Source organism: Pyxicephalus adspersus, chromosome 10 (assembly GCF_032062135.1).
Source record: "Pyxicephalus adspersus chromosome 10, UCB_Pads_2.0, whole genome shotgun sequence".
NCBI classification, from domain to species: Eukaryota; Metazoa; Chordata; class Amphibia; order Anura; family Pyxicephalidae; genus Pyxicephalus; species Pyxicephalus adspersus.
The window spans coordinates 5,255,512-5,272,935 of NC_092867.1; the positions used below are offsets into that span (position 1 = coordinate 5,255,512).

Genomic DNA, 17,424 nt, shown 5'->3' on the forward strand with positions numbered 1-17,424 from the left:
TTAATGTTTGGTTAGGCAGTATTACTGATAAATTGTATCCATTTATTAATAATAAACAGTATTTATACAGCTCCAACATATTACACAGCGCTGTACAATTAATAGGGGTTACAAATGACAGATAGATACAGAAAGTGACACATAAGGAGGAGGAGAGGACCCTGCCCTGAAGAGCTTACAATCTAGGAGATAGGGGAGGTATCACACAATAGGAGGGGGGGATATGGGATGGTGGGAAGTAGTGAGGGTTTAGGAGACAGAAGAAGACGGGTAGGTGAGGTTGATGCGTTGGGTTTTGAGGGATATTTTTAATTGAGCAGAAAGTGGGAGCAAGCCAAATAGGATGAGGAGACCATTCCAGAGAGTTGGGGCAGCTCTAGAAAAGTCTTGAGTGGGAAAGTCATTAGTAGGTCATTGGAGGAGGAAAGAGAGCAGCTGGGGGGTATTCTTCTATCAGGTCAGAAAGGTAAGTGGGACAAGAACTGTGGAGGAATTTGAAGGCAAAGCACAGGAGAGGAATTTGATTCTAAGGTGAAATGGAAGCCAATGAAGAGAACTACAAAGAGAGGCAGCAGAAGAGGAATGGTAGGAAGGCTGTGTATGGGGTAGGTAGGTGGGAACGCTGTGTATGGGGTAGGTAGGTGGGAAGGCTGTGTATGGGGTAGGTAGGTGGGAAAGGCTGTGTATGGGGTAGATAGGTGGGGGGGCTGTGTATGGGGTAGGTAGGTGGGAAGGATGGATGAGTCTGGCTGCAGCATTCATAAATTGTTCATAGATCAAAAAATTCATAGATTGTAGAGGAGAGAGTCAGGTTAGAGAGGAGGAGGTTACAGTAGTCCAGACGAGAGATGATAAGAGCGTGTACAAGGATTTTGGTGATCCCCCCCCAACTTCCTAAGTTCTTCCCTCCCCATTACAGACCCCCACATCCTCCCTACCCCTTCAAATGGCATCATGAATGGAGGATAATAACAGTTTTATTTCTTGCTCAAACATATTTGGGTATACATGTTCTATTATAAAAGCCTACACAGCACTGTACCACCCAATGACCACAATGCATCCAACAATGTCTGCGTGTCACTCTAGGTGCGGCTGATATTCATAGATTTCTGTTAATTGATTAGCTCTGTGAATCTGTGCTTAGTATTAATGTATTACAAGGGCAAACAACTTCCAATACCCCAATAAATGAATAAATATTTACCCCCTCCCCCCCCATCAATCCCTAAATGAAATCCGATGACATTTATTTTAATACATGATAATGAAATCACAAAATGAATTACAATGTAAGAATGATGATGGTTCCAGGAAGTGACAGAAAGTTCCACCAATCAGAGATTGAATTTGGATTCTCCCTATAACGCGGTATTGGGACACACTCTGTTCATCCATAAATTTACTAACTCATCAGAAATTACATCAAATTGCTTTAGAGACCTCATTGCATTTCATGCGCAGTTGATATTCCCAAAAACAATTTCAGATTGATTTCCTCTATTGCCTAATCCTGGAAGAATACAGCAAACTGAATTTAGTTTAGCAGGAAATTAACCAATCTATGATGAAATAGATGGACGAAAATCTGCAATTTGTGGAAAATCAAATGAAAACTTAAAGGAGAGAGGGGGGAACTCCGAGCTTCCTGAAGCATTACAATCTCCTAGATTGTAAGCTCTTCGGGGCAGGGTCCTCTCCTCCTCCTGTGTCACTGTCTGTATTTGTCTGTCATTTGCAACTCTTATTTAATGTACAGCGCTGCGTAATATGTTGGTGCTATATAAATCCTGTTTATTAATAATAAAAATAATAATAAAATTGGATGGTCCAACAGCAAGATCACCCAATGGTAATTTTGAGCTTTACTTCTACCTACTTTTATGTGTTTCCACCCCCCATGGTATGTTCTCACCTACCTTCGTGTGATCAGAGAGGTAAGTACATATGCCACATTGTGCGGATCATGTTAAAGCAACACTCCATCTGAGATGAAGACGTCTCCATGCCAGAACCAGTGCACTGCAGGTGTGCACAAAGTAAATGCTGAATGTGAACTGATTGTCTCACCCACACCAACCGTGGATGTATACAGTGGCCCCTGTGCAGATTGGACTTGAGGTTCCTGTGGGGCCCCTGTTGGCTGAGGAGGGGATGGTCCTGGGCCCTCGTGCAATGGCACTTTGCACCTCCCTACGTCCACCCCCTGACCCACTCACACAAAATGCGGAACCACTCGTTGGATATATAAATATTTCCAACAGAAGTGCACCCATGACACAGGGGTCACAGAGTCTTCTAAAGGCAGAGGAATGGTTTGCCTTTGGACTGCCTCTCTCTAATTGACATATTGGATGGTCCTGTCTAAAAAGTAGAGAGGGTGAGAAATCCCTACTCATGAGGTTCATCTATGGAGCAGAGCAGCTAAGAGTACACAGGTAAATAAGTCAATCAGCCCGGAGCGCCACCTGTTGGTGGTAAATGAAATACTGAATTTATGTATATGTCAATAAAGGAAAATATTTGGGACTGATTCCTTTCGTTTGTATCTCCCATCCTATTGTATGTAAATTCCCCCACCTACTAGATTGTAAGCTCTTTGGGGCAGGGTCCTCTCCTCCTGTGTCACTGTTTGTATCTGTCTGTCATTTGCAACCCCTATTTAATGTACAGCGATGTGTAATATGTTGGCGCTATATAAATCCGGTTAATTAATAATAATAATAATAATAATAAAGTTCTGCCCTATAATACACAAAGCAGACGTAGCGGGCTTCCCCTTCAATGTTCACTTCCCAGATGTTTTTAATTGTGAACCTTCCAATTAGGAATCCAACGCTGACCAGAGACTTGGGGGCCCCTTGTGGTTTGAGGGCCCTGGGAGAATTTCAGTCTGCTGCCAGTTACTGAATGTCAATGGAATTCTCTGCAACCTCACATTTTTCATCGCAGTTCAGCCGGCCAAATCACTGACTGTCAATGGGATTGCCAACTGGCCGGGGATTCACAGACTGTCAAAAAATGTTGTCTGTAAAGTTTTTGAAAAATGTGAAAACATTTTCTATGGATATCAGCCAATCACAGAGTTCCTTTTTCAAATCCCCTATAAATTAGATTTTTGATTTTAGACAACTCCTGTTCTGCATTCGTGGTGCGCTGTCACCCAGACGTTGCTCCAGCACACAGGAGGGAAAAATAGGAATAAAACTAGGACAGGAAGTCCTGAAAAAGTCCTCCTTCCTCTTTATTGATTGGGTAGGGCAAGTGAAAGCTACACCAATCAGCATTTAGGCCTAAGAATCATCTGTAAGCCTACGCCACCTGCTGGTGTTACTCAGCACTGCAGACCAGGTCACAATCCAGTGCACACCTGCTGTAATTCTCAGTGATTAAATAGACTGATGGACATTCAACCATTGCCATATGAGTCCTGTAGTGGCAGGCTCGGGCAGGCCCTGGGTGCAGATGTTGGGTGGCATATTGCCAATGCACTATTCCTGATAGGTGAATGGTAAATGTGAATGGTCAGCTGCAGGGTGAATGTTATATATAGAATGTCCCAACACGCTGTCCTCTGAAGTCTATGTCTCCATCAGTGATCTATGGGCTGTATCCTTATTGGTGGCCAGTGGTATGTCTTCCCATTGGTGGCCAGTGGTATGTCTACCCATTGGTGGCCAGTGGTATGTCTACCCATTGGTGACAAGTGGAATGTCTTCCCATTGGTGCCCAGTGCCATGTCTCCCCATTGGTGGCCAGTGGTATGTCTCCCCATTGGTGGCTAGTGGCATGTCTCCCCATTGGTGGCTAGGGGCATGTCTCCCCATTGGTGGCCAGTGGCATGTCTCCCCATTGGAATGTCTTCCCATTGGTGTCCAGTTGCATGTCTTCCTATTGGTGGCTAGTGGTATGCCTTCCCATTGGTGGCCAGTGGCATGTCTCCCTATTGGTGGCCAGTGGTATGTCTTCCCTTTGGTGGCCAGTGGTATGTCTCCCCATTGGTATGTCCCCCCATTGGTGGCCGCATGTCTTCCTATTGGTGGCCAGTGGTATGTCTCCCCATTGGTTTGGTGGCCAGTGGTATGTCTCCCCATTGGTATGTCCCCCCATTGGTGGCCGCATGTCTTCCTATTGGTGGCCAGTGGTATGTCTCCCCATTGGTGGCCAGTGGCATGTCTCCCCATTGGTGGCCAGTGGCATGTCTCCCCATTGGTGGCCAGTGGTCTTTGCCCTCATTGATGCTTAGTGATGCGTTTCCCCATTGGTTGTTACTGTCCCGACTTCATTAATTGCTTTGTGTCTCAATTACAAAGCTTTCCCCTCACTTCCTGTTGTGATGAACTAATAAAACCTGAGATATCAGTACAAACCCAGCAGGGGTTCCAGTCCCTCCCCGTCATACACATAGCCAGGGCCAGGCACTTTTGTTACAAATAAAAATTGTTATAAAAGAAAATTGAAACAGGAAGACATTCACAGTGAACAGTTTGCAATAAGTGAATGTTCCTTTGCTTTTATGTTGGGCCCTTTCCACAACCCCCCACATCCCCCCGGAGGGTCCCCATCCATTGTAATGATCTGTGTGTGATTCTGGTTAGTATTGGAATGCTGCAGAATGTCTGAGGTTTATTAATGGCAATTATCCCAGGATATAATTAGAACTTATTGGTAGGAGAACAAACTCCATGCCCCCCTCCCCCAGGTTCTGTAAAGCCGTCTACTTTAATACAACAGAAATGCTCAAAAATGCGGTGTGCCTGGCTGTCACCATCCAACAACATTGGCTGCATGGTGTACAAGGGGAATGTGGGAACACAGCGGGGAGACAAGGACAGGATCGTCTGTGAACGAAGAAGGGGTTTATTTATTGGGAGCTGCTGATTTTAAACTATTGCAAATGATTTTTGAAATTAAATGAACATGCTAATGCTTCTATGAGATCCTAGGGTTTGGTTTCCATCGGTGCTGTGTGATTGTGTTTCTGTATCTCCAGGGAAGAATTACAAGATGGCCTCTGCCATAGTTCATAAACTCCCAGCGTCCGGCCTTATTGCCGATTGGTGGAATCCATATATGCAATATATCAGGGTGACCCCAATCTCACTGGGATTCCTCACTAGGCGTCACATGTTGCTGTGCCGTTCACTTCTCCGTATGCTGTTTTATGGGCTGGGTGACATTTCAGCCCTTTATATTTAGGGGATATTTTTGGTTACAGGGGAGTCAGCAACAAAACAGAGGAGCCCCCAACTACAGTGCCTCCTAGTGGTGCCATACCAGGGAAGGGGTGTGCAATACCTGCCCACATCTCCATGTATAATGCACTGTAAATGGATCCCAATACACATTAGTAGCTTTCTTTGCTTTGAAATATTTATGCTGGGAATACATTTCATTTCTCTAATGCTGGAATGGGCTTCTGCTGACACCACTGAAGGGCTCCCCCTAGTGGAAGGGTATAAGAAGGAATCTTTACATGCCGCTATGTGGACCTCCTTGTCTGTCGCCTCGCTGGTGATGGCTGATGTCTGGCCAGGCAACCAAATGAAATACAAATGTGAAGTGAAATCTGACTTCTGGCAGAAATCAGGGCATTTGGCATCCAGGCAATTATTGTCGTATTACAGAAACATGGAGAGGTATTTTGGAGAATACCAGTACCTGGGGTATTAGTGGGTGTCAGTATTTTAGAGCCATGCATTACATATCGGGATGTTTTTTTTTACCACATTGATGCAGAATTAGCACCTACCACCCAGAGAGGGCCAAGGTTTGTTACTACATAACACGCTGCGGTGTCTACATTCAACCAGCAGATGGCAATGTTGCGCAGATAATAAAATCACATCTATGCCAAGGCCCATTGGCTGCCCATTGGAGGGAGGGCAGGGGTACGTGCTGCCCATATCTGGCCGGTAGGTGAATCAATCCACCAGGCTCCACCTACAACTGGGAAGCACGGATAGGTGGACTAATGAACTCTTGGTGCCCACACATAGGAGATGACCCAATGCTGCCAATGTCCGTCCTGGTGGCACTAGAGCCATACAATATTCTCGATTTTCCATAAGCCATAGGTGACCCGTGTTATTGGTTTCGCCCATCACCAGAACATGGTGAGTCGGTCATGTTGGTTCACTCCGGTGACTACAATAATTGTAGAGTTGGTTTCTTGGTGAACTTCCGGCTGGAGGATGACAACCAGGACACCGTCACCCAACCAGACGGCACAATGGGGTCACCGGTGAACATGGCATGGATGGCGTCACCTGGGCACACAGCATGATGAATGGGGTGATCATGGCATGGATGGCGTCACCAAAACCGCCAGCCTGACAGATGGCACATGGTGTGACTGGCATCCCCAGGGAACCGGTCACGGAGAATGCCAACCGGGAAGTTGGTTCAGATGGTGGAACCCATAAGCTTGGAGTAAACAACGTCACCCGGGAATTCAGCATGTACGGTGTCACCCATAGCACCGGCTGTGCCAACCAAGAACATGGCACAGATGGCATCACCTGGAAGCAATAGATTGGAGTGAATGGGGCCACCTGGGAACCGGGGAGAAGCTTCAGATAGAAGGAACACGACGCGGGTGGCATTACCTGGGCACACACGGTGTCACCCATACCCAGCGGGCACCCTGTGTGCCAAATCATGGGGCCCCTCAGGGTAAGATAAGCACATGGGGTGAGTCGGTATTGCTGGCAGTGGGTGCTCCCTCCCCCTCTCCCGGTATCTCCGGGCGCTCGGTGCTCCCGCCCCTCCCCTGTCGGTGTCTTCGTGCAGTGGTTGCCCCCGCCCATCTTATCCAGCTGGCCACGCCCCTCGCACATGCGCACTTCCTCTCTCGGTGATACATTGTAGCAGATTGAGTGATGCTGGTCGGAGCCTGTGGGATCCTCATCCTTCTCCTCATCATTGTTCCTGGGAAAAGATCCTCCGCTTCCTCCTCACCGGGGCCCTACAGAGCACCGACCGCAGCTTGTACAGGAGCATGGACCCCATAGGAGGTAGGTGGACCCTATAGGAGGAAGGTGGCCCTCCCTGTATAGACCATCCAGGGGACCGTATACTGCCCTGACCCCTCACAGAAGGAGCCCATACAGCACCCTGCCAGATCAGAGGGGATCTTATAGGATCTGCACCCATCAAGAGGGATCACCTACCGTCCTGCCAGACCCCATAAAGAAGAATCGCCATACTGGACCCCATAGAGAGGAATCTCTATACCGGACCCTATACAGAATATTCTCCATACCAGACCCTATAGAGGGGAATCTCCATACCGGACCCTATAGAGAGGAATCTCTATACCGAACCCTATACAGAATATTCTCCATACCAGACCCTATAGGAGGAATCCCCGTACTGAACCCTATAGAGAGGAATCGCCATACCGGTCCCTATAGAGGGGAATCTCTATACCAGATCCTATAGAGGGGAATCTCCATACCGGACCCTATACAGAGGAATCTCCATACTGGACCCTATACAGAGATTATCCATACCGAACCCTATAGGAGGAACCTTCATACTGGCCCCTATAGAAGGATTTTCTACCTGGACCCTATACAAGGAATCTCCATACTGGACCCTATAGAGAGGGATCTCCATATCGGACCCTATAGAGCGGAATCTCCGTACCGGACCCTATAGAGAGGAATCTCCATACTGGACCCTATACAGAGATTATCCATACCAAACCCTATAGGAGGAACCTTCATACTGGCCCCTATAGAAGGATTTTCTACCTAGACCCTATACAAGGAATCTCCATACTGGCCCCTTTAGAAGGATTTTCTACCTGGACCCTATACAAGGAATCTCCATACTGGACCCTATAGAGGGATTTTCTACCTGGACCCTATACAAGGAATCTCCATACTGGACCAATCGCACTGGGCTGGAACCTATGGAAGGATATTAATCGTTGGGATCTTTATATTGGAATTTTCTATATTACCCTGGAGCTGGCACTCACATACCATCTATGGATAGATGACCCCAATATAGTCCTGGTCCCTACAATCTGCCCCCATAGATATTACCCTGACATAGCTGAGTCCCCATAGTGGGCTCCTATATATCTGCTAATAATTCCTATGTGAGCCCCATGGACAGATTCCACTGATCCAGATTTGTATACAATCCTCCCCGTGGGCCCCTATAGATGCCAGGCTAACATATAGGCTGTAGGTGCACCCCATACATTGATTGCTCTTTATTCCTGGATATTTGAGGTATGGTTGAAATGTTCCAATTTTCCTGACCCATATGTGACGCCTATAGGGACCCTCCAACCAGCAGTAAATTTTGTCATAGGGCATCTTATGTATAGAACCCCCTCACAGGCCCGTATAGATGCCCACGGCTTGCTGGTGACGTCCATAGGTAGGTGACATACATTGCTGTCAGGCCCTACATGCACTTTACTTAGCTCCCTCCATGCTGCTATAAGGTGGCCCCCATTGGATTGGGCCTTGTGATGATGTTCTCCATAGGTCTGGGGCCACAGGCGGCCATCATGTGCCCAGCATGCCCAGGTGTGTCCCTTCTGAGGTCCGGACTCTTCTACCTGCTGCTCTTCGCTCACAGCTCCCAGGGCAAAGCCTGCGAGAAGAGCCCCTGCTTCTCCGGCCGCTGCGTCAACAACACCTGCCTGTGTGACCCCGGCTGGGTGGGGGAACTGTGCCAACACTGCCAAGGGAGATTCAAGTAAGTACCATCTTGCTGTGTGCCATTGATGTGTAAATCAGTATCACCCCTCTGGCTTCTGTAGAACTACAATTCCCAGCAGTCTCCTGGAGGCCGGCATGCTGGCTCTTGTAGTTCTTCTAGAGCCGGTGGACCTGTACAATGCCAGCCACTCTGTAATATTGCCGACCACGTGCTTGGCCTTGGCTGGACCATTATACCCAATAGTGCGTCCCCCTCTGGACCGCCGCAACCTAAAATCTGACATTTCCCTCCCGGCGCATTGTTTGGATTTGTATTGTAATTTCTTTTTATCGTTATTTTCTGGCATTGCTTTGTTTCTGAAATGTTTTTTATTTCTGCATCCTTTTGTTTTTGGAATGAAATTATTTTTCTGGATTATTTTCCTTGAATCCTTTTGTTTGCTGTGTGAGAAGATATTCCCGTGTCTGAGGAGCAGCGTGCAACAATACCTGTCTGCTCCTGATGTATTCCGGGATCCTGGAATTCTACAAATCTCCGTTTTCCCGATAAACATGGATGGCCATTCCTTTGTTGGTGCTGTGGGATCAATGCTGAGAATATTCGGGGGTCATGTGTTGGTGGGGGTCCCGCATTGGTGCTGTTAGGGAATATTCAGGGGAATATTCAGGGGTCACTTGTTGGTGGTGTTACATGTTTTTTTATTGCTAGGCCGGGTTTTTTTGAGATATGGTGAGTTCTCTGGGATATTGTGGGATCTCTGGGATATTGTGGGATCTCTGGGATATTGTGGGATCTCTGGGATATTGTGGGATCTCTGGGATATTGTGGGATCTCTGGGATACGTTGGGATCTCTGGGATATTGTGGGATCTCTGGGATACGTTGGGATCTCTGGGATATTGTGGGATCTCTGAGATATGTTAGGTTTTCTGGAATATTGTGGGATTCTGGGATACGTTGGGTTCTCTGGGATATAAATTATAGCAACCTGTTGTTGGGAATATTTCATTGTCCCGTTTTCTGGACTAGTTTTTTCGGATTAGCCCATCACCCTCCGATGATTTCAGAAACCTCTTTATGGAGTTTAATGAGATGGAAACAATTTATTAGCCCTCAGCTCTGCCTGTCATAAGCAATTCTCATTTTATAAACATTTTTAAATATATTCTTTTTTATTTTTTGTTTTATCCCATTGTTGCTGATCTCCTATGCAGCCACTTCCTGTCTCCATGCTCTCCTGCATGGCATTTCTCAGGACGGTTCTCTAATAATAACAGTGGCCATACCTGTGAATCTGAATTTTGTTGTATTCACAGTGAGAGAGTGACAACACAGCAGCAGTTAGGTGAGAGATATAAAGTGTTGTCACTTTATAACAGGAACTGCCTGAGATATGAAGTTTTGTTTTCTCCTTTAATATCTTGTTTTTCTGTAATAAACCTTTTCCTTGTTTTATTAATATATCCTCATCGCGGTTGGCGTATGATCTGTGTTCTGGGCTCTCCATATGGGAAGTGTTTATTTCTGGGGATGCGTTGGGCCTGATGTACTATAATAAATATTTCATACAGGAATAATTAATTGTGATGTTCTTGAAATCCAGCTCAAGGATCATTGAATATACCTAGCTGGTCATGGTCAGTGATCATCATCATACAAGCTTATTGTCCAAATATTGCATCCGCAGTATTGGGGGTTCCTTGAGTAATCAGCATTTTGTACCTCTCAGGTGAGATTAGGTGACCCCAATGATCTTTTTGGCTATCTGCAAGGGTGACATTCTTCCCACTGGCCGGCAATGTAAGAGGCATTCATCCCACTGACCATCACACTAATATACTGGGGTCTGTGGATGTAGTGATCATAGAATGCACTGCAGTGCTGCACAATGTACGATGCCCTGTGAGCTGCACTGCAGACATGGAATACATTGGAGGAAGTCCTCTTCTAAGCTGTTGTCACCTGGACCTGTCTCCCTTTTGGGTGAACGCCTTACCTGTGTTGGTGACAACTCAAATGCCGTTCAGTTCCAGGCCTGGGGACACCCAGGTATTTATCCCCAGCGGATACACAAGCAACAAACTTTGGGTTTACATAAAATATTGAAGTGAAAGCAAAATGCCGGATAAATGTAACAATTTCCACGTCTGCATAACCTATGGCTGCCATGGCACACAGATGTTGGGGTTCACCATGGGAGGAGGGGACGTCACACCTGTCCACAGGTATAACCTTTCACTATGACATGCTGATTATCAACTATTATAATACATTTATATAGCTCTGACATATACCATAGTGCTGTACAGGGAACACTGAGCCCATCAGTCTCTGTACTATAAGTTTCGGGGGCTCTGTCATGTATTTGTTATTGTCTGTACCCCCCATTGTTACTTCCCATATGGACACATCAATAAAACCCCTGCAGAGTCTCTAACCCCTCCCCCTCCTGATAAGTCCCTGGCAGTCTTCTTATTGGAATGAAGTGGGATTATTGATCGGTCTGTATTTCTCTCGGTCGGTTTTATTTCTGTTTATTTCCCCTTTGTCGGATTGTTGTTGTTTGTTGCTGTCTCCACCTGGCATTTTCCATGACCTTTTCATATCGGTGCCTGGGATCCTGCGGATGGGGATGGCGCTGATTCTGGCTGCGCTTTCTGATTTTAATTAACTTCAAAGCAGAGAGAGATCTTAACATTTACAGCTAGCCGCATCTTAACGCTTTGTTACAGCGGGCCCTGCGCCATTCTTCCTTTGATTCGCCTCTGTGTGGCCCCATGTACACCAATTCCAGGGGCACCCACCACCTGCTGGCACTTTCCTGGCATGGCAGCCACTGGGCATGTTGTGGGCACTTTGATGTGCAGCTGCATTAAATTTGTATGCCACTCTGATCTGGTTTGGCACCCAGGGGGGCTCTTTAGTGCAAGGTCCCAAATTAATATTGTTTTGCACAGAGCTGGCGTACCATGCGGGCAATGTGGGCAGCTGCCTGAGACCTACGGAGAGGGGCAGGAGGCTGAGGATTTATTTTTCCTTACATTCTAACCACAAGGCAGAGCTGTGCAGGGAAGCTCCTCTGTGGGTTCCTCTAGTTGTGTCATGTGACCTGTGATGTCACTTTTACAACTCCCATGAGGAGCGGTAGAGGAGAGGAGGAGCTAAGCATGATAGGCAGTTGACCATGGCCTAGGATATATATGCAGGGCAATGATTAGACATTGGTTTTGTAAGGATCCCATTGGATAAACTTTGGTTTGGCTTTGTATTTAATCTGTAGATCCCATTGGATGAATGTTGACTGGCCCTATAAGTGACCTCTTCATCCCAATAGACTTGCTTTCAGTCTTACAGATCATATAGTATAGGCAGCCAAAGACTCAAGATGGATCTCGGAGCACAAACTTTAGACTTGTTTTAATAAAGCTCTCCAAAACTGGAGAAGTTAGACTATCATGGGAGAACCTGGGTGATCCAACAAACCTGGATTGGATTTGGTCCAGCATTAAAAACATTTGCCAACTATTAGCAAACACTTTTTTGGGAAATCCATTCCAAGCTTGCTGGATCACCCAGGTTCACCCATGATAGTTTATCTTCTCCAGTGCGATGAGGGCTTCTGAATGTGTTTGGTGGCACTGCAGCCCTTGGCTCCGCCCAAGGGGCCCTGGGTTCCCATCTTGTTGGGTTTCGTAGAGGTAAGTCCCCCCTTTGTGTCTTCTTTTCCTTCATGACAGGTCCTCTTTTATAGGTCCCTAAACCAGATTTATTATCATACAGGGCACTATCCTTGTGTGAATCTATCTGAATATTAAAGTGAATGCTGCACCTGAATCTCCATTCACTCTACAAACTGATCGGATCCCTGGCAGGGGGTCAGCGCTGTGTTGGGAATAACGGGAATTATAAATGTGGAATCATTGTCTGCATGGACCAATCACATTTCTTGTTTCCTCTTGCAGAGAATGAAGGTGGTATCTGATTGGTCATTATTTTCATTGGGATAATAAAGTGAACCTGTGCTTGTCCTGTGCATGTAATTATAGCATCCTGGAGGGGTCGGGTTTTGGGGTAACCAATGTATAGGGTGAGCTAGGTCCTTCCATAATTTTATAAATCTGAATAACTTGTTGGCCATCCGTCCAATCAGGAGCAATTCCTCGTCTCCTTTTCCCAGAGATCAGACTGCAACATTGTAACTTTGTGTGCAGCAGGGGCTGATCTGTGTCAGACATTTGTGAACACCGAGCTGTGCAGACACCGATTGTGGGATTAGTATTATGTTATTAGTAATAATAGTATTGGTGATACAATCAAGCCCTCCCCCCTTGATATTTCTTATTTCTCCTTTTTCATAAATGCTTCCTGGAGAGATGTCATTCGGTGCCCAATGTTCTTCGCATTATTAATAAGCATTGGAGATGGCGGAAGCTGCTGGATTTAGTCAACAAGGAGTTACCATGGAAATGGCTGCACTTTGCGGCATGCGATATAGGCGGAATCCTGGAGGATTGGATAATTGGCTCTTCCAGCCTTTCTGCCATCAATTAGGCACGGCCGGTATTGTATATTCCTGGGATTGATGACTCCGGGATCATCTCTAATGGGGGGATATTGGGGTTGGGGTGTCTTCCATGGTGGAGTTGCTAGGTGATCATCCGGCGCTATAACAAGATTTAGTTTTTCTGCAATATGAAAAATACAGAAAGGAAAGGTCAGAGCCGGGGAACGCTGCAGCCAAATATTCATATTATGGGGGAAATAATGAATTCTAAGCAATAGGAACCAGACAAGGGGGGGGAGTCACACTGACACTGGGGGTCCCGGGGGTATCACACACTGACACTGGGGGGGTCGGGGGGGGGATGGTACAGCATGGACTTTTATCTTTTTGCTGCAGGTGGTCCCCTGACAGTCCCGGCCAGTGTACATGTATGTATTCCATGTCTCCTGTATTCCCACCAGGGATATTGCGCATGTTACACGCAGCTCATGTGTTACGGCAATGTGCGATGATTCGTATCACATGCGTTTGTGTTCTATGTTATACTTCATGCACCTTCCCAGCTCCCTGTACTGCAATGCTCTAATATAAAGTGCAGCATGCGTGACTTATTGTGCATTGTAGTTCATCAATGTGTGCACTGCGCATGCGTACTCATTCTATAATCCGATGCGAATGAGCCCTAATGCCCATGCAGACGCCAGATATTCCTCCCTGAATTCCAGGGTCAGTGGAGGTGTCTTGTGATATTTGCAGACATTGCTGTGCCAGAACAGACAGGGACTGCTCTGCCCCCCATATAACAATCTGTTCTGCAGTAACCCAGCAAACCCTCCCTACAGCAATCATTTCTAAGGACAATATTGAGCCTCTGTGCAGAGATTAGGGCTCTGTGTGTAGGGGGCAAAGTGGTTACAGGGGAGGGGTCACTTGTGGGGTCTCACCCCAGGCACATATCCCCCATCCAGGAATCCTGTGAATGGCTCGGCTCCATTCATCTCTTGCTGAGCTGTAGGAAATCTTCCAGCAGTAAGAACCTGCGGTGTGTGACAGATGGCTCCTCCACTTATCCTCCAGCAAATCCTCCCCGGCTGATTATGACAACACTGAGAAGTCGCTGTCACTTATTTACTGACGTGTCACTTATTTACTGACGTGTCATTTATTATTAATGCTATTATATACATGGTCAATCCACACAAATCCATCATTTTATTTTTTATAACGCTTTGTGATGCAGTAATTAGAGGCGTCTAAAAATCTTCAACTGCTGCACTGATAGTTATATAGTAAATCAGATTGAAAAAAGACATAAAACCATCAAGTTCAACCACTAGGGAAATAAACATATCCTAGATAATAAACCCTATGGATATAGTTGGTCCGGGGAAAGGCAAAAAAACCCTGGTACAATTTGCTCCAACAGGGGAAAATATTCCTTCCTGATTCCATGAGGCAATCGGGATGTTCCCTGAATCAGCAGTCTCTGTTATATTTACTTTAAAGCCTTAATCCCCAGTTTGATTTCTAGAAGCACAGAATATTTCACCTTTTTCCTAAAGCAATCTATAGAAGTTGCTGAAACTACTTCCTGAGGGAGCCGATTCCAAATTTTCACACCTTACAGTGAAGAATCCCTTCCTTATCCGGAGCTTAAACTTCTTTTCCTCCAGACACTAAGAGCGCCCCCTTGTGCTTTGTAATGACCTTACCGTGAATAAGGGGAGGAGAGTTCTTTATATGGACCATTTATATATTTATACAGGGTGATCATACCCCCTCTTTATACATCTCTTCTCAAGGGAGAATAGATTCAGTTCAGCTAATCTCTCTCGCTCTCTGTCCCCCTCTCTCCTATAGGAAGGAGATGCCATAAAATCTGTCATTCACCAGACCACCAGATTTTTCTGGTCAATGATTATCTCTGTTCCCCCCTCTGATTTATCTATGACTTTTGTATTTGTTGTCCTGAAACAATAAAACCTCCCGGTGCGGAGTCATTGTTTTGTGTTGGAGCATGGAGAGCATCTGGTGGACGTTCTTGGTGGCCATGGAGAGATCAGATCTTGGCCTGGATGTTGGATGTTTTCCTTGTTGAAGTTCTTTCATCTTTTGGTTTGTCTTGGATTAGAAATGTCCCATCTGAAGGAATACAAAGTGTCTGTGGAATTCTGGGTTCCATCTTCGGGCCGGATGATCCCAGCATATCATTGTACAAGGTTTGGTTCTGTATATCCTGCACACGTGCTGATTCCAATATCTTCATTCTAAAGAGATCACACAGAATCAGATTTGTGGATTCCCGTACCAAGAAACACTTTTCCTGGAGTCTTCCACAGATGATTCCAAGATATTTGATTGGTTCTCAGGGCATATTCAGGTTATAAAGTTATCCGTCTATCCAATGGGAGATGATTTGGTGATTTTAAGCAGTATATCCGAAATGATACAATGAAGAATTAGAGTTCAAACTTTAGATTGATGCATAGCTTTATGTGCAGTTACCCTAATTGCCCCTCACCCTGGAGCTAAACAACCCCCACCCCCCGGTCCCTTTCCAAACCTACTGGAATATGGTGCTCAGTACTGTTTCTTTACCCCCAGCACCATCACATCATCCTGTGCAACCCCCCCTCATAGAAGTCTATTACCCCCATAGAAGTCTATAGGGCAGTAATGCACAGGAGGAACAGGACAGTTCTGGGTGTAATCACAGGGGTCATGGTAATGTATGATGGTCACATTGTATAATGGCTCATACAGCTGACTTTTTGGTTGCAATTTGGAGTTCTGCTGCAGGGTGGCTCAGTGGATAGCACTCTGGTCTTTGCAGCGCTGGGTTTCAGGTACACTATCTGCATGGAGTTTGTAGCTTCTCCCCATGTGTGGGTTTCCTCCGGGTACTCCAGTCATCTCCCACACTCCAAAAATATGCAGTTAGGTTAATTGGCTCCCCCCTAAAAAAAGACCGTATTAATGACATATGACTATGGTAGGGACATTAGATTGTGAGCTCCTTTGAAGGACAGCTATTGACATGACTATGGACTTTGTACAGCGCTGTGTAATGTCAGCGCTATATAACTACTGTGTAATATTAATAAAAGCGTTGTAGACCTCAGAGATTGTTAGTCCCCGGAGCAAGCCTGGATTTCCCACACTGATTGGCCACATGCATGTTCCAGACACCTAACATGTTAAAAATGGGTCAGAAATGGAAGCCCCATGCTGTTCTCACAACACGTGTAAAGCTGATAAAGTAAAAAAAAAAAAGGAATTCAGGAATGGAGTGTAGATATAATTCACTTTTCATCCAGCACAGCCTGGCACGGCACCAATTCTTGTGTTTATTCCCCTTCTGTATTTGTCATTAGCAGCCTCCTCTCTGCACTGACCTGGAGCGTAACTTCTGCACACAGTGCTGGGAGTTCTGTATGTGGATATATATGATCCATAGGAATACATTTATTATACATTATATATATATATATATATATATATATATATATATACACACCCCCTTCCTGTGTAATCCCTGGATCCCCAGAGAATAGCAGCCCCCCAGCCTGATTATGAAGATTGCATTGCTAACACAGATTTATCCTCTCTGCTCCTTTTCTTTATTTTTCGGCATTATTTCTCCTGTGATAAGATGTGTAAACCCCATACCTCTTCCAGCACACAGGATCATTTTGTTCTGTATATGATCATCTACTCTTAGTTTCCGCTTTATATTCTGATCACCTTGCTGTATTTTATTGGTTTTATCAATGTGGGTAATCTTTGGCTTCCCCTTTCGTGGTGTCATTTGTGACATTGGTAGAGAAACCTTAGGAACCAAACAGATAAGATTTTGTAGAATTGCTAATGTCTATTGGATGATTCCATAGTAATGTAGAACAGGCACACATTAACCCCTCCACTGCCAAGGCATACAGAGAACATTGCTTATTAGCTCCAAAACTCCTTGTACACGCTCTTATCTCTCGTCTGGACTACTTTAACCTCCTCCTCTCTGGTATTCCACTAACCCGACACACAGCCTTCCCACCTGCCTTCCAACCTACCTACCCCATACACAGCCTTCCCACCTACCTACCCCATACACAGCCTTCCCACCAACCTACCTCATACACAGCCTTCCCACCAACCTACCTCATACACAGCCTTCCCACCTACATACCCCATACACAGCCCTCCCACCAACCTACCCCATACACAGCCCTCCCACCTACC

At 45.8% G+C, this 17,424-nt stretch overlaps 1 protein-coding gene across 1 annotated transcript in view; it reads left to right on the forward strand.

Annotated features, from left to right (window-relative positions):
* Positions 1-6,850: 6,850 nt before the first annotated feature.
* ATRNL1 (attractin like 1) overlaps positions 6,851-17,424 on the forward strand; it is a gene marked incomplete in the record, with an annotated part of 107,662 nt that continues 97,088 nt past the window's right edge. Inside the window, 1 exon segment of the mRNA XM_072424787.1 lies at positions 6,851-8,721. Coding sequence (XP_072280888.1) covers positions 8,492-8,721 — 230 coding nt within the window.